This window comes from Periplaneta americana, chromosome 4, assembly GCF_040183065.1.
Source record: "Periplaneta americana isolate PAMFEO1 chromosome 4, P.americana_PAMFEO1_priV1, whole genome shotgun sequence".
NCBI classification, from domain to species: Eukaryota; Metazoa; Arthropoda; class Insecta; order Blattodea; family Blattidae; genus Periplaneta; species Periplaneta americana.
The window spans coordinates 87,386,181-87,405,163 of record NC_091120.1 but is presented as its reverse complement, the minus strand read 5'-3'; the positions used below and the strand labels follow the sequence as shown (position 1 = coordinate 87,405,163).

General features: G+C 33.6%; 1 protein-coding gene across 1 annotated transcript in view; it reads right to left on the bottom strand.

Moving 5' to 3' along the window:
- Nucleotides 1-8,491, bottom strand: part of LOC138698016 (interleukin enhancer-binding factor 2 homolog) — a 39,054-nt gene extending 30,563 nt beyond the window's left edge. The window contains exons 1-3 of the mRNA XM_069823691.1: nt 8,284-8,491; nt 7,841-8,019; nt 7,625-7,753 (exon numbers count right to left, since the gene is read on the bottom strand). Coding sequence (XP_069679792.1) covers nt 7,625-7,753; nt 7,841-8,002 — 291 coding nt within the window. The 5' untranslated portion in view covers nt 8,003-8,019; nt 8,284-8,491. The remainder of the gene's footprint in view (nt 1-7,624; nt 7,754-7,840; nt 8,020-8,283) is intronic.
- Nucleotides 8,492-18,983: the final 10,492 nt, after the last annotated feature.

Below are 18,983 nucleotides of genomic sequence, written 5' to 3'. Positions count from 1 at the left end.
TGTTTCATTATTTCAGTGTTTTCTTCTGATTTCTGTATTTCTTCTGTTAAATTTAGATTATATTCTATATTTAATAGAGTTAAAGGGTTTGGTTTAATTTATAAGTTTTCTTTTAAATTCGGGATATTGATTTTCTGTTTTAATTCTTGAACCATGGATATGAAACTTTTTTGAGTTTTCAATCTACAGAGAGGACTGTATGAATGCCAATTGTTTCCTGGTAATCTGATAAGTTTTTCACATTGAATCAGTGCTTTTTCTTCTATTGTCATTTTGATGCTGTTAATATTAGTGAGGAATCTCTTAGAATCTATTGGAGTTGTTTTGATTCCACCAGTAATGAGTCTGAGAGCTTGGTCTATTTCGTTTATGAAAGGTGAAGTAATTAAAATTTCTCCGCAGCATGTCAGCACTGGCTGTATAAACATTTTGTATGTAGTGTTCAAAGTATTCCTAGAGCATCCCCATTTCTTTCCTGCTAATCTTTTTAGAAGGGAGAATCTTTTACGAGCTTTTTCAGAAATGTATTTCAAATGGTTGCTCCATGTTAACTTACTATCGAAAATAACTCCAAGATATTGAATTCTCTTTCGTTTTACCAAGTGAAAATATTTGGTAGTTACTTTTGCCTAAATTGAATGTCATCAAATTTGATGTATTCCATTCATGTAGTTGATTTAGAGCTCTAAGAGCAGAATTTTGAATTTTGTCTCTATGTCTGTAAGATCCGGAAGTCCACAAAACTATATGATCTGCAAGTAGTGCTGTTTTCATGTTTGATTCCTCTAATAGGGAGGGTAAGTCATTTATATAAATATATTGAATAAAGTTGTACTGAGGACAGCGCCCTGAGGTAGACCTCGATATGTTTGTAATTAGAAAGTGAGTTATTGAATTTAGTGGCAATGAATCTTTGACTAAGGAATTCTGACATCCATCTGAACATATTGCTGGAGATACCTAATTTCTGGAGTTTTAGTAATAATTTATTTCTCCAAACAGAGTCTGTGCTAACTGAAAGTCAATAAATATTGCCAAGGTATCTTCTTTCTTGTTAAAACTGTCTTTTATTTCTTGGCTGAGGCGTATGACTTGTTCATTGGTACAGTGTAGTTGTCGAAAGCTGGCTTGTCTTGGTGATAAAAGATTTTGGGATTCTAAATACCAAGTTAATCTGTTGGAGATCATGGACTCCATGGATTTTGCTATCATGCTTAATAGTGCTATTGGTCGATAACTATTAACATTATGAGCAGGTTTCCCGTTTTTGTGAATTGGTACAACGATTGCTTTTTTCCAAGCTGCAGGAATTGAAGTGTTCCATGATAAATTGAAAATGGATAGAAGTACAGACTTGGCTTTGTCCCCCAGATGTTTAAAAAATTCGGAATGAATGTTGTCGGGGCCAGGAGATTTCTTGGTTTTTAAATTTTGCATAGCTATAGTTAATTCTTTGGAAGTAAAATTTTGATGAACTATTTCAGGTTTTGTGATATTACTAGTAATATTGTTTTTATTATTTTTATGTAATTCTCTTTTGATAAATTTGTCAGTTTTTTTTGATATTGGGATGTAATCTGTGAGAGTTTGAGTAGTGTTTATTAAATGCGTTTGCTATATCTCTACTACCTGTTAGCGTTTTGTTATTATGAATAATAGGTTGGCTAGTATTTTCCTGTGTATTGGAAATATTCTTCAGAAATTTATATGTTTTTAGCGCTATCGGTTTTGTAATTAATATGTTCAATAAATTTATTAAAACTGTTCTTTTTTGCTGTTATGATTGCTTTTTTAAGAATGACATTCTTCTTCCTCCAATCTTGAGTATCTTCTAGTGTTTTGCTATGTTCTGCTTTGGTTCTTGCTTTACAGTATCTCTATCTTGTTTCAATAAATTCAGATTTTCTGTCCAGAATGGGGTGTATTTTTTTGGTTTTCCTCGTGGAATGTGCTTTTTTGCAATTTTAAGAATAGATTCACAGAAATATTTGTTTAATCTATCTGAGTTTGTATTTTCCATTAGTGGTGTGTTGAGCTTGAGGTGTTCATCTAGTTCTGTAATAAATAGTTCCAATCCGCTTTCTTAAAATTCCATGTTGTTTTGTTATTGTAGGGTTCCTGTCTTCGGTTTTGGTGGAGATGGATAGAAGCAATGATGACTCTATGGCCAGATCCAGGGTCTTCAATTATTTTTTTCTTGGTTTCGTGATGGATATCTGATGTTACTAGTAATAAGTCTGGATTTGTACCAGAACCAGAATAATGAATGAAAGTAGGGGGATCTTCTTTTCTGTAGACAAATTCTGCGGTTGTAGTATTTAGGAGGTCCATGATCATTTTTCCAGGTTGGTTTACATTATCGTAGCCCCAAAGTTGGGAGTGGGCGTTAAAGTCACCAATTATGATAGTTTTAGGTTGTATATCAATCAAAGTTAGATTAAGGGGATTATTAGGTGGGTTATAGGCACTGGAGATTTTGAAATGTTGTTGATTTTTCCATACTCCAATTCTTATTAGTTCTAATTTGTCTTGATTATCCATTTCTTTTATAATTTGAAAATTTGTAATTAATTTCTTTGATATACCTGCGAGAATTCCACTACTGATCTGTCTACCTTTGGGTAACAGTTTCATATTAAAACCTTTAAAATTAAAATATTTTAATTGGTCAGGATTAAGGTTTGCTTCTTGAATAAGGAAGATATCTATATTATTATCTGAGAGTATATTGGCTAGTTGTCTTCTTGGCTTATGTTATACCACCAGCATTCCATTGTAAGATGTTTAGTTGATTCTGTATCATTAAAGTAGTCCCTGCCCGGAGATCCAAATGGGGGACTATTTTACCTCCGGATAATTTTACCTTAATGATACTCATTTCATATTGGAGTGAAAATGGCAAGTTGTAGCCGATTTAAGTGAACACCATATTTTAACGTTTTGGTGGCTACTTCATTCATACACAACCCCCAGAATGTCTGGAGGACCACACCTGCTGTTCGTTGACGGGTCCATTGGACCTAGCTGGGAGAAAAGTAAAAGTACAGGAAATTCTTCAAATATATTATTACTTTTGTTTCACCATTACAATAACTTTGATAAGTGCAAAGTCATATGCTTAAAAGTGGATGAGATTTTTGCAAAGAAAGAAGTCTCTTTGCTGTTAAGATTAAATCCATTATATCCAATATATACTTTAGCTTTGGATTGAAAATAATTTGGAGAAGGAATTTGATAAGAAGGGAATGTTTACATACTATTAAATGATTTAAGTGCCGAAGAACCCAAGAAAAGGGCATATAAAAATAGGTAAGTTTCCATAACCTAAATTTGTTTCAATTCTGCGGATGTTTTCGAGTTACGTCAACTCAAGCAGATTGTGTTTTTGAAAGTAATGGGTCTATTCTACAACCAAAAACAAGTTTATCTCTTTCACTTAAAGAACCATTATTACTGATATGTCTTCATTGACTAGGACATGGAGCTCAACAACATAGAGTTGCAATGACTATATATATGCGAAGACTTTGCAGAATGAAATGAAAAGTGCAAAACAGACTAATTTATGTAGGACCAGAAAGACTTTTCATCTTTCAAAAGTTGCGAAGTTTAATGGTGAAATAGGCCCAGGGTTTTCCCTCAACCCATTAAGAGCAAATGCTGGGTAACTTTCGGCACTTTGGTGGTGTATCCTGGACTCATTTTGCCGGCATTAACACCTTCATTTCATTCAGATGCTAGATAATCATAGCAGTAGATAAAACATTGTAAAAAAAAAAACAAACATACAACTAGTTCTAGGTACTACACTGGAAAGTGGAAAATACTTGCATACTAAAGTTGATACTGCTTTGTCATGTGCAATGCTCGTCCCATTGTATTATTACTCACATAGTCATGTGATGTCAAGAACTATTACTGGGCATTTTCTACTTTCTCACCATACATAATTAAAGTGGTATGTACAATCCAAAGCGATCCTTAGCATTTTTTTTTGCGTTAAAGAAGAGTAATTTCTCCTGGACCAAAACAGGCACAATACAGGAATAATAAATAAATGACCAAAATGATGGCACGTGGAAAGAGGGGAGAGATGCATTGCTGAAACGAGCAGTTATTTCAGGCATGGCATGGTTGTACATTTGGAAGCTTGATCAACCTTCATGTGAGCATTTACCAAGATTTTCACCGTACCTACAATTATTTGTATTGTCCTTATAATGAATGACATTAATGAAAGAATAATGAGGCATTTTTAAGTATTTCCAAGTAGATAATAGTACGTTGTAAGCCACATTTATTCTCTGTATCACCCCTTGAAAGTATATCAGATAACTTTTCACATAATACACTCAGGGACAAAAAAAACAGACACTTTAATATTTGCTGGTATTTTGCAAAACATTATCTTCTCATACAATATTATGGTAGCCATCTGTTGTTATGGAGACGTGTATACATTGTTGATTGTTTTTTGTTTTATAAACAAGCCATTACAACCAAATATTCAAATTTTGCTTTCGGAGTCTCAGCTATAACAATTTTGTCTCAACCATTTTGTGCTTCATTATCGTTATCATTCGTTATTTCTTTATTTTTACATTTTCTGAGTTTAACCTCTTCCCTTACTATTTATTTTACCAGTTTTGTGAAAAAAAAGTGTCATATTTTTTTATTTTCGTAAAGAGGTCATTTAATATTGCAGAATCACTGTACATCACTAATTTTCTTACATACTTAAAAATCACTATGAAGTAGACAATGGGACTCAAACGAGTTAACTCAGGTTAATAAATTTTGACACATGTTAGCAACCCGAGTTAACTCGGGATAATAAGGGAAGTGGTTAAGTGGGGTTGTAACATTTGTCTTAAAACAAGATGCGAATTGAAGATGTGGCTCGAACTGTAGCCCTTTACGATGATGGATGCAGTGTATGTTACATTGCAAATGTTATGAATATGGCTAGAAGCACAACCCATGATACCATAAAACGGTATAGAGAGACCCTAGAATATACCAGAAGACCAGGTTCGGGTCGTCCAAGAGCTACAAATCCAAATGAAGACAGGTATATGGTGTTGAGAGTTCTTAGGGAGCGCAACCTGCCAGCTACTAGTGTAGCCCAGCAATTTGTTAACATGCATGGACGCCCAATTTCGGCCAAAACAGTTAGGAGGAGGTTGAAAGCAAGTGGATTGATATCGAGTAGACCTGCAACTGGTCCCAGACTTCTCAGGATGCATCGAGTTGAACGACTGCGTTTTGCAAATGATCACAGGGATTGGAGAAATGGACAGTGGAGCTGTGTTCTGTTCACTGATGAGTCCCGTTTCAATCTGTGCTCACCTGATGGACGTGAAAGAGTTTGGAGAAGGAGGGGAGAACGATTTTCACAGTGTTGCATTTCCGAAAATGTGCCGTATGGAGGTGGTGGAGTGATGGTTTGGGCAGGAGTGTGTATGGATGCTCGTACAGAGTTGGTTTTTGTTGAAAATGGAAGACTAACAGCTGATAGGTATATAAATGAATGTTTGGCTGATCATGTTGTACCATTTGGCCAATTTGTAGGCGATAATTTTGTTTTAATGCATGATAATGCACGGCCGCATATTGCCCATGCGGTCAGAGATTATCTCCAAGAAGTGGGAATCCATGTTCTTCCATGGCCAGCAAGGAGTCCAGACATGAACCCAATTGAACACGTGTTGGACATGCTGGGACGGCGTGTTAAGAATAGACGACCGAGACCAGAATCGTTACAAGAGTTGAGGCGAGCACTTGGCGAAGAATGGGAACTTACTCCTCAAGAAGACATTGCTAACCAAATTGAGAGCATGCCAAGACGTATGGATGCAGTAATTCAAGCTAGAGGGGGTAATACTCGTTACTAAAAAGAGTTTTTAACGTTTAAGGCACCATAAAATGAAAAAACAGTAGACCAAACGATGCCATAGTTATACACCCTTTGTAATTTTTTGTAAATTTTCTCATCAGAGATTTTTTTTTTCAAATGTTGTCGTATAAGGTGCTAAATGAAACATTATTTTGTTTAAATGGGTTTTGTTTCATTTTGAAATAATTGGCAACAAAATACAAGCAAATATATAAGTGTCCGTTTTTTTTTGTCCCTGAGTGTATTTCATACTCATCTATTCTTTAACTTGAATTAAATTTACGATAGTCATTATTCTAATTAAGTCTAACTCATTTATTATAATTAAAAATATAAGATTACCACGCAAATCTTTAACTATGTAAACACTACTTTAGTCATCCTGGGAAACGAGAATGCAGATGCTTTAGCAAAGAAGGGCAGCACTGCTACTTACAGACCTGTTACTAAATCTACGTATTACTCTGTGAAGAGATTTATTAAATCTACATACTTAGACTTCAACAAACAAAATTTGATAACTCAATCCCAAGGGAAAAAATGGAACTCTCTGCATCAAAATCCACAGTTAATTCCCGATTTACCACGAAAATCGTCTGTAGCTGCATTTAGATTGGCAACAGGCCATGATTGTTTGGCCAAACACCTGCATAGAACTGGAATATATCAGTCCCCTAACTGCCCATTGTGCAACTCAAACCAAGAAATGGATTCGGAACACCTCAAAATCTGTGCTTCGGTGGCTGGTCATGATAATATCTTTGAAAAATATTGGAGTGCAAGAGGTCAAATGACTTTGTTGTCAAATGCCTGGCATTAGAAAACAACAACAACAACAACAACAGAAGACATTTCCCATTTATTTCTTAATTCATCTGGGCTTTATAAAAGGCGAATTTTATCATACCATATTCCATTTATAATAATAACAGCAATAATAATAATAAAAATAATTACCGGTATTATAACAGTAGTAACAATAACAATAGTAGTAATAACAACAACAACAATAATAATAATAATAATAATAATGCCATACTAGCGTAGACTGACCGATTGCATGTATTCACTACATCGATATTCATCTGTTTTGTTTTTGCAACTATTACCAACATACCATTATTGATGTCCACTATTCTGTGCTGTGATACGGCTTCCTACTTTTTAAAGCCCAGTTTCTTTCATTCTGAATGAGATTCGATTACTGGGCAGACATATCTACCAAAAAACGTTCATGCAAAGCATATGAAGGGCCTGAACAAACCAAACCTAAATGTCACTGATTCTCAACCTTACGAAAACTCGCTATCTACAAAAGGAATAAGATGAAAAGGAAGATATCCGTGTTCTGAAATTTATTTCTTTAGTAATGTCACCTATTATTTTGATATGACAGAGGAAAGAGTCTCCAATCTATTTCTACATTTGAATAGCTGAGCGGAAAAACGTTGCAAACGGCAAACTGAAATTTTACAGAAACAGAAATACCTGATGCTTAGCATTATAACATTTTCCCAAAAACTCCTAGGTCCTAACTTACAGCCTAAATTGAAGGTTCTCCTATCATTTTCAACCAACAGAGTTCACTAACAGGATGCGTGCAAAGTTTTTCCGCTCAGCTATTCACTTGATAACATGACGAACCCGTCAGCGTGCGCTAGTATATCCAATAATAATAATAATAATAATAATAATAATAATAATGTTTAATTTATTCTCATTACTCACACAAGCATCAAAAGTTCCTGGTGCAACAACCAAATTGTCCATAACGGCCTGAATTTTGGTAACCAAGTTCAAAACTGATGTCTGTTCATGTGAAGAAGGGGACAGATCGGTGTTTCTCTTCAGAAGAGCCTGTTTATGACAAAATTATAAATATGTACTTTAAGTACAATATAGTTATAATTAACATAAATAAGCAATGATTAACTATAAAATTACCTGAGTAAAGGCAGCCTCATCTGGCAATGGTTTTACCCTAGGGAATGCGGATTCACACAGTGCAAGATCAAATGGATGTCTTGGAACAAAAGGTTTCACTTTAAATGGTCCAGGTCGTCCCATTCCCCTCCCCATGCCACCACGTCCTCGACCACGGACCATAATATTGCTGTTATCTCCTGGAACAGTAAAAAAAAAAAAAAAAAAAAAAAAAAAAAAAAAAAAAAAAAAAAAATACACAAAACATAATCTATGATATAATTTTCGGTTCCGCCAATCCGATTTAACATTTCCACTCATGATAATGCACGGTAGACCTAATATAGATGTTTATATTTTAATATGTACCGAATAATATATATTATCCCGTTATATTACATATACACATTCACTACGTTGCATTATTAATAACATTAAGTATAAATTAAGGTAATATAACTTACCACAAATCTAACAAAATAATCAATAGTCAACACAAGCCGGCTTTCAGCGTGTATACTTTAATGGCGGCGTCTATTACAAATTCCAGTGCCTTCTATTTCATTTCGAAGTCATATTCAAGGACGTAGTTACACAGGTGAATAATAGCGTTTCCACAGCAACGGTTCTCCTACGAAAATCTTCACCGAGCGTACACCGCCACGGCTTTCACTAGTGAAAAATAAAAGGTACCAAACTTGGCGAAAGAAAAACAGTACTATATCTGGGAGAAAAGAACTAGATTCATTTTTCTTCCAGTTTTACGAACACTTCTTTTCCCTTAATTAGTCTATTATAAAGTATTTGAATTTATTGAGTAGGCCTATCTCTTTCCACTTAATTGCTTTATCGGTATATTATAGAAAATATAAAACATTGAAAATAGGAACTTTCCACAAATTAATCATAATTTAGACTTCCAAATGATTACTTAGCCGTCGACTTTGTATTATTCAGATATCGATACGGGTTCAGAAGGATAAATAAAATATAAATCGTGGCAAACATTCCATATACGTAGAAATTAATGAGAGCGGTTTCTGTACAATGTTCATTACCATATCTGCCACAACCATCTTAAATTAAGATGACTAAGTGCGTGCATATTCATTGTACAAACACAATCTACTATATACAGTCGCGAAGCTCAATATGTAGTAAAAATGCAAACATGGGTAGTTGCCCACCACTAGGGTCGCTACTATCGCCTCATCATCGCAGATCTCTCTCCTAGCAGACGAGAAAATATGTTAAACTTTCGTTGTCGTGTTCCTTTGGAAAAATTAACACCTTCCTTCCATTACTGAAATATTAAATGCATAAAGTTAATTTATTATTTTAATGAAGTATATTAAATTCCACCATAAACTCTAAGATACCTACAAGAAATACGTTAATATTATTTTTGTTTGTGCAGAACGAACTGAAATGTACTATAATCGCTTCACTCATTCAAGATTATAGCGATAATTAACTATGAAACCAATAAATATTAATTTGCATTTCCCTTTACAACAATAATAATGGAAATATGAATTAATGGAGTAACTTACGTGTACCGGTACTTGTAGTGTAGGCTTATGTAGTTAACAAAGTGGGATGAGGTTAAGCAATAATAATCACACCAGAATTGGAAATAAAACGTGATCAGTAAATTTTATTGTAATACTGGTGACAGACTGCAGTCACTAATCGCGATTATCGACCTAATCGCGATCGGGCTTGTAGTGTGTCACCGTCCCGATCGCAATCAAGAGCTAAATCCTGTTTCCAGAACAAGATAATCGCGCTGAGGCACGGCCCAGTGGACGAAAGTAACATTTTAGTAATCTTTGGTTTCGAATCACCTTGAATTATATTATTTAGGAAGTCGTGATAGCTTCTGCTGTGAAATTTTGTTACCCCTTCCATTGTATTATATGAAATAGAAACGAAAATGAGTGGCTAGAAAATGAATTTGGCTACTATTAGACGTAGTGGAGAAATTTAATGCAGATGTGAGAAAAGTAAAAAGAAATATATTAACAAATGACAGACGAATTATTCACTGAAAGATGTTTCATTTCAATAAATACTGTATTACTAACTGGAACTGGTTTCTTTTTCAGATTTTCAATTTCAGTCTCCATTACGACGCTATCGTTGAGGTTAAGGTTGATTTTAAAAATGTTTTATTACAAAATAATATAAATTTTTGGCACGATATAAATTTTATAGGTTATAAAATCTATTTTCAAAATAATATAAATAGTAATGATATAAATTGTATCAGTTTACATTGTAAAGCATATAACATTTTTAATAAATAAATTCCCATATCAAGCTGCAAAAAACAACAAAAAAAAAAAAAAGGAAAAAAAAAAAACAATGAACAAACATCAAAAGAAAGTATGAACTTTAGGTTTTTTTTTTTTTTTTTTTTTTTTTTTTTTCACATTCAGCAATTTATTGATAAAGTTCCAAAACAAATATGTTTTCTGCCTTTTCGTATTTTAGTGTAAATTCAAATAACGATGCACAAATATTGTTCATGTCCAGCTGTCAAAACAATTGGGCACAGAGACATTAGTATAGGTTTAAGGAAGTCAGAGGTTGTGGAAAAGTGCATGTTATTCACTTAAAAAGGATTTTGGTGTTCTGTGTTTCTTGTAGAAATTTGCATTGTATTGACCAAGACGCTTGATGAATGGATTTTCACTTGAATTTGCACTGTTATAAAACTTCTTAACTTGTTCACGTAATGAGTCTTTCAGAAATGTCATGTCCAAATCAAAGTGTATTTGTGCATTTGTTGTGTACCAGTCTGAATTATGTATTATTCGGAGCACTTTATTTTGAACAATTTGAAGAGGTTGAAACACTGTTTTTGGAATATAACACCAAGCCGGGGCAACGTAAGTTAGAATCGGTAAAATCAGCATTTTGTATAGCATAACTTTTCTTCTTAGACTGAGGACAGGAGATTTGAACAGGGGGTAAAGATGAGATATTCTAAGAGAGCTCTTAGTTGTTACAGATTTTATGTGCTTGTGCCATAACAATTTGTTATCAAGAGTAATACCAAGATATTTTACATGGTCACTGTATTGAATTTCTTGATTGCATATTTTTATTTTGTCACGAGGTCTTTTTAAACACTTGGAGAAAATTATTGACTGACATTTTTCAGGATTTAAAGAAATACGCCATTCTTTAAGCCATTCTTCTAATAGAAGTACATGGTTTTGAACTGCGGAGACAGCATATTGAGGACTGAATTTAACACTATATATAACTGTGTCATCAGCATACAGAAGTGTTTTAGTTTTGAGAGTAGTAGGAATGTCAGAAGTGTAGAGACAGTACAATATAGGACCAAGTACAGAGCCTTGTGGAACTCCAGCTTCTGCTATATAAGTGGAAGATAGTTGGCCATCTATGAGGACTTGAAAAGATCTCTTTTCTAAGTAGCTAGCTAGAAGGTGAGTTAATGAGCGAGGCAGAAATTTATTAAGTTTATACAGCAGACCTAAATGCCAAACTTTATCAAATGCCTTAGAAACGTCCAAAAAGATGGCTGCTGTGTAGAATTTGTTGTTAAAGCCTTTGGTTATGTCTTCTACGAGAGAGACTACATTATGAGTTACTGATCTTCCTTTTTGAAAAGCTGTTTGCCAAGGAGGAATAATGGTGTCTGTATAAGGCAACATTCGTTTGAGGATGATCCGTTCTAATAATTTTCCATGTGTATTCAAAAGACATATTGGTCTTCTATTTTGACAATACATAGAGTTCTTGTTCTGTTTAGGAATTGTAATGATTTGTGAATGTTTCCAAGATGAGGGAAAATATTGAGTTTTCAATGCTGAGTTGAACAACTTAGTAATATGGCATATAGCTTTCTTTGGTAGATTTTTTAGAACTAAGTTACTAATTTTGTCTGGTCCAGGAGATTTTGAAGATTTTAAAGTCTTAATAATTTTTTTAACTTCTGAAGGGGTTGTATGAGGAATAGTACTTGCATCATGAACTTTTAAATCTCTATTAATATTGTCAATCATGTCTTGATTTGAGATCATATAGTTCGGGTCAGCAGTTGGTTCACTAAAATGATCCTTTAGATATTCAGCAATTGCTTCAGCTTTATCTTGTGGATTGTATTTGATGCCATTTGTAGTATGTATGGGTTGCTGTTTATTGATGTTGTTAGATGAAGTAAGTCTTTTTGTTATTTTCCAGATAGTATTCGAAGATGCAGCATCCTTGACATCGGCTTCAAATTTATCTATTTTCAGTTCAAAAGCTCTTCTGTGTAATTTGTTTTTTAAATTGTTATAGATATTTTTGTCAGTTTCATTTCGAGTTTTTTTGCCACTTTTTCCTAGCTAAGCGTTTCTGTTTGCAAAGAGTTTGAATTTCTAGGTTCTTAGCTGTGTCTGGGTTCTTATTGTATGCAGTTTTTGCGATTTTGATAGCACTGCTAATTGTGGAAGTGTAGATTTGTACAGCTTTATCTAAGTCCTCTCTTGATTCAATGATTATATTGCCTGGCACGGAAGAGTTTACGAGTTCCCTGAAGAATTTCCAATTGACTGTTTTTCTTTTGTCATTTTTTAATATAGAAGAAGCTGGAATGTGATCTAGAACTAGAATGACTGGGTCGTGGTTTGAAGACAGAGCAGAAACTGTTTCAATGTATAGAGGTGTAATAGTAGTATTGACAAGGGCAATGTCTAATACATCCGGCATATGCAGATTATTGTATGGAAAGTGAGTTGGCTGTGAAGGAGCTATTATGTTATATTTATGTAGGGAAGCGTGTGCTTCAAGTTGTTTTCCTCTCGGAGTAATAATTCTTGAGTTCCATTTTGGGTTTTTACAATTGAAATCAGCAGCATGAATGTAGTTTTTTGACATTTCATGAAGCAAATCTAGATCATTGTCTAGAAGTTTCAGATTTGGAGAGTAATAGATAGCTCCTAATTGCAAGTTTGAGTTGTTTATTGGAATTTCTATGAATGTAGCTTCAAGATTTGTAAAGTTAGGTGTAGATATATGTCGGTGATATAAAGTTGATTTAACAGCTATAGCAGTGCCACCATAATGTCCTCGAGGTCCATCTGTGCGATATATTGTATAATTTCGGATTGTGAAACGTTGGTTGGCTGTTAGATGCGTCTCATTTATTAAAAATATGTCTATGTCAAACTCTTCAAGGAAATCAGTTAGAATATCATAATCTCTTCTTACGCCATCGGCATTCCAATAGGCTAGTTTCAGAGGTTTATTCACTGCCGTTTCCGAGATCAAGGATATCTATAAGACCTTCAATTAGTATTCCGATTTTTGTCAAAGTATTATTTTCTGATTTGATTTTTGACATTATACTTTTAAACTTCTGGATATAATTCCTAATATTTTTTGTAAAATTCCAGATGTCTTGTAAGTCTTCTATTGTAGATGAATTGTCCCTTTGTTTGTTAAGCGTATCCTGATTGTGATTTCTGTAGGGAGTTGGATTCCTATTTGGAAGACGTGGGAAATCTTGGTCTCTAAGAGTAAAATTATTAATGCTCTGTTCTCTTTTGTTTTGTATTCCCTGAGTATATTTTAGGAATTTTGGACAGTTCTTGAAATTAGCTGTATGTTGAGCATTGCAATTTGCACATTTGGGTATTGCTTCAGAGACTGCATCACAATTATATGTAAAATGTGCATTACCGCATTTCACACATTTTGGTTGGACGAAACAGGTGACAGCTTTGTGTCCAAAACCTTGGCACCTGAAACATTGGATTGGGCCTTGTAAACTTTTATAATCTTCTATGTTTAGTTTCAGATTAAAAAGCCCTGTTAGAGTATGGATGTCAGGGGTTCCTGGAGTTTGATATGTAGTGATAATCCATACTGGTATAGGTAGGGACACTAATTCTCCAGAAATGTCATCTATTATCTTTTTCTTCATTTGTTTGACACTTTGGACCGAAAATTTTTTCAAAACAAGTTCATTTTGAATTGTATCACTTGATGTTTCTACAGGTAAACCTTTCATAACTACTTTATGAACTTTAACTTGTCCATTAGGGAAGGTGTAGAATTCATAACTGTTAGCTTTCAAGTAATTACCTATGTCATTATAATCGTCATTATTAGCAGCAAAGATTTTTAAGCCCTGTGGGCAATATTGTGCATTGATTTCTTCGCGTAGAAATTGTTTTAGTTGTTTTGCGAAATCAAAATAATTCACTTTGGTCAATAAAATGATTGGTGGTGGTTTCTTAGGTTTGGGTTGAGAAATTGTGTTTTTTGAAACTGCACATATTGCGGGATTAATATTTGATGGAGTTGTAGATGTGCCGACGCAGGGTGTAGTGTTACTGATGGTATTATGACAGTCTGTGGGCGTGGCAGTAGTTAGTATTTGAAATTTGTTGTGAGTTTGGATAGGTTTAGGATTCTTCATTGATGTTGCTATTTGTTTAGCAGCCTTTGTTTTTAATGTTTTCTTAGCTGGTGTGTATTCATCTGTTGATTTTCTGATTTTCATTTGTTTGATTGTTGAGTCATTGGAAAGAATAGATGTGTTCAAAACAAAATTATCATTATTAGTATTAGGCTGATTACTAATCTCCATATTTTCTGAATCGCAGTTTATTAATGCTATGTCACATAATGTGTTGAGATTATCATTCATTTCACAAGTGTCCAAGCTAGTAGATCTAGGATCTTGCATAGCTATCGCACAAACACAAGTTCTATAAGAGAAAGAATTAAGAAAGAAGGAAAATACTTATGTAAAAACTCAGAAACTATAAACGAACTTTAGGTGTTGTCCAGGAGGGAAACAAACATATACGTACAGTATGTACATAGAGAAAATTCTTTCCTCTATGGTAATTCAGCTGTTGACCAGACGGGATGTAGTGGGTCACCACATTTTCGGTAGTCGCGATCAAGTGCTAATCGCGATTACTACTGTAGTCTGTCACCAGTATTACCCTGTTGTTCCAATTTAACAGTGATCACGTGTGGAAGTTTATTGCTAGTGTGTATAAAAGGAGTGTAGATTTCGAAAATAGTATATGCACAATACATAAATATGCTAGTACACTGAATAAACAGCAGTAGCGATATAAATCGCGTTTATATTTAGGAAGTAAACTTTGAACTCTGTGCTAGTAGAATTCTATCGCTCTCCATCTTATGGGAATCTAGTATTCGGTGGACCGAAAGAAAACTGTATATAATTATTCATGTATGCACTGAAAAAAGAACTGTTTGAAGAAAATGAATGATATGGAGTAGATGAAGGACACAATGTATATGGTAATAGCCAGTGGCATAGCATGAAATTTCGAGTAGGGGAAGCTAACTCAAGTTGTCTTTCATGCAATATGAGAAAACGTATTACAAAAATACAGTCTTAAAGTAAATAGTAGTCAATTTCAAGTCAGCAGTCGAAGATTGGTTGGAACATCGTAAGTAACACCAATAAGGCATGATCTCAAATGATACGTAATAAAATACGATTTCACGGTTTACACATATCTCTTAACAAATAGACACGTATACGTATAACATTAGCTCACTCCCTGTCATACTTAGAGAAATCACAATATTAGTATCATTACGTAAGTATGCGTCTGTCTTTTGGTTGTGTCCTTCATTCACAGCAAGGGAGTCGGTCATTTGTTTTTTAAATCACACTTTTGTTCGTCAGTCAGTCTTGATAATACAATTGTCCTAAAAAAAATTCAAGTAAATTAGTGTCAGGAACTGTTATTTCGCTCATTATTTATTATATCAGCCACAATGCACACTAACACTTCAACTGAACACAACTGACGAAAAGGGATAACGCGGAAACTACTTATTTTAAATGGTAAAGCTAGCTTCTTTGCGAGCCTTGCGACTAGGATAGCTTAGGAAGGGATGGAAAATCTGCGGGGTGGATTACACAGAGGAAACCGGTCTGCTTGGAAGCTGGTGTGTGCAGGCTTCTTGTTTACTGCTGCATCACAAATCATCCTGAGCTGCCGCATCACAATATTTAATGCGTAAATATAAATTCTATTAAAATTAATAAATAATTTTCTTCATAAACTGCAGGTTTATTATGAAATTATTATTAACTGGGGAAGCTGAGCTTTTTAGCTTACATTGACGCTACGCCACTGGTAATAGCATAGTTTGAAAGGTAAAAAAAAAACTATCTTCGAAATGAGTTGAAGACACTGAATGATTCATTGTAGGGTAGAAAATCTCTCTGCGGATTGCACCTATCCACTTTCGGTTAAGAGAATCTTTACTCAGAGGAAACTTGAAGCATAAAGAGTCACATGACAAGTACAATAATTTGTCTTCTATAACATAATATGGAGAAAAAATCGTCTTAGAAATGAAGGATTAACTAATCAGTGAAATATAACATTCCTTCCTACTTTATCTTTACATCCGTGTGCATTACTGCAATTAAAAGCAGCGCACGAAAGAACTGTGCTTATTCAGCTCTAACAAACAAATGGCCGTCCGCCGGCTGTTCAATTTGGGAGCATAACACTAACGCCAGTGAGCGGTCTAGTGGTTATTTAGTAAGTCTATGCTGTATATATGCAACGGTGCGGAGGTGTGAGTGAGTGAAACCGTATTAGTGGCTGATGAGAAACTGTGTATAGTGAGGATCACGTAAGTTCAGTTCCCAAACAGCAAATATTTCCGTCTTGTCAGTGTTGCCAACTGTTACCAGATACCACCACATGTAGTAAAATCACGATCCTATGTACTGAATGACTTCTTTACTCACCGTACTTTACCTTTATGTTGGAAGGTTATTCTAAATAGTTTCAATAATAATTTCTAATATATTTTAGTAGGCAAACTATATGAGAAATGGAGGAAATGAATCACATGAGAAGTGTATTGCTATGTTCTATTCTTTTATTCCTTTACATTATTATTAATAGTAGCATTAATAGGTTACTAGACGTAAATATACAACAAAGTATAGTATAGAATATAATATTCAAGAATCAAATCTGTTCCAAGACTAATTAAATTATTGTCACTTCACTTCAAAGATTCCAGCGTACATATACTGTACTTCCTAAAGGTAGATAAATTAATAACCAATTGACTTTTGGTTGGAATTCGAATGAACTTCTGATTATCTTTTGAAGTTAGTAATAAAATGGATAATGCAACTAGGCTAAAACTGAAATAATAATAAATCAACTTACAAAAATAATTTTGGTCCTTAAAAGCCATAAGTAATTTCACTTCTAGATACCTTTTTAAAGATTTAATTTGTTTGTAAATTGCTTACTAATGTTACACTTACACTTATTATTTCTGCAACTCCACGTCTGTCATTGAAAAAATGTATGATACATAACTGTGAAGTCTCTTTTTGGCTCTTGTGTCCTAAATTTAAATAAGAAAAAACAAATGATTCAAGAAATGTGAGTTGGTAAAAATTAAGTACTCAATTAATAAAATAATTACTACCAAAAGAGTATTTTATTAATTCTATATAAAAGCTGGATTACACAGAAGAGATGGCCAGAAATCATACATTTATACACAACATACAGCATGAAACGATCATCCAAAAATGCTTTTTGTACACAATAACATCTTTCAAACGAAGTGAAATAGCCAATAAGTTCAATAAATATTACGCTAATAAGTAATAACTATAATTAATAATTATCTACAAGCTGTAAAAGGGAATAAAATAGTATATTGCTGAAATTAGGGGGTTATGGTTTATTACGTGTATTTATAATTTTAATTACTTTTTCTACATTTAATTATATTTTAATTTCTATTAAATTAGTTGGTGGTGTGGTTGTTAGTTTTATCTGTGTACGTCAGACTATTAAGGAAAAACTGAAAGAAATATTAAATCTACAATCTACTTTATATAACAATATTTAATCAAGAACTGAATATTACTATTAATTTAATAACATAAGACCCAAAACATCTCCAAGTCCAGACAATACACATGCTGATTTTCTTAAACATGTTGGCAAACAAGCAAAGTCACTACTTTTATCTTGTAATCTCATCTAAAATACAATATCTGTCTGGAGAAAATCTATCATAACATCAATTTTGAAAAGCAATTATTCAACTAATATCTTTTCGAGTTATCGACAGATACCACTTACTAGTATGATAGCCAAAATTATGGAAGAGATGATTTCATAGATTGAATTGGTTCCTGGAATCTAGTAACTAACTTTCATCTTATTGAGTTGACTTTAGAGAATTATATTCAACAAATGGACAGATTTTAAATTTTAGTCAAGATATTAAAGATATTTTAAACAGAAAACAAAACACCTTAGCAATTTTAATTTATTTTCAAGGATCATATGGCTCTGTAGATATAAATCACTTAAGAAATTGCAAACTTAGGGTGTCCATGATAAAGTGTTACACTGGGTCAGTGACTTGATTATTTGATTCATTGTCACAAATATGTAAATAGAGACAGATTCATCTGGGCTTCCCACATTGTTGTTTTCAGGAATACATTTTCCAATATTAATAATGCCGGTGGTCTAACTAAAGAAATAGATCTTATGATAATCTCATCATTTGCAGATAATATGGTTGTCTAGAACAAAAAATCACAGTCCACAAATATTAATAAACTGAGCCAAAATCCCAACAGACTTTTTGACTCTACTTGGAGAACTCAAACTTGCTCAATTAAGGGAAACTTTACTAATAAAACACAATCCCAAGTTATTTGAAAATGAATAGTACTGTATATAAGTTAACTTTAACAGATGATGTTAAGAAATATGATACTTCTCCAGACATTTTAAAAATCATTAGAAACGATAAATGATCTGGTCAGTGAGTGACTACAAACGGTATTTTTTATAGATGGATCCTGTTTACCAAGCCATAGATGTAGTGGTTTGTAGTACAATACCAGTATATTCCCTTTTACAGGGAATTATATTCAAACACTTGTTTGCCCCATTTTAACCGTGACAATGCTTTTTAGTTCTTTTAAACATTCTGGTTATTGTATTGTGTTTGTGTTTAGTGAAAGATTTTAGATAAGGGCGCAAATAGCCATAGTAGCTGACGCGCCCTTTTTAAATGCCACTAACTAACTTCAAACACTGACTAATTTTGATAGTGAAAATTTAGATACACTTTTAAG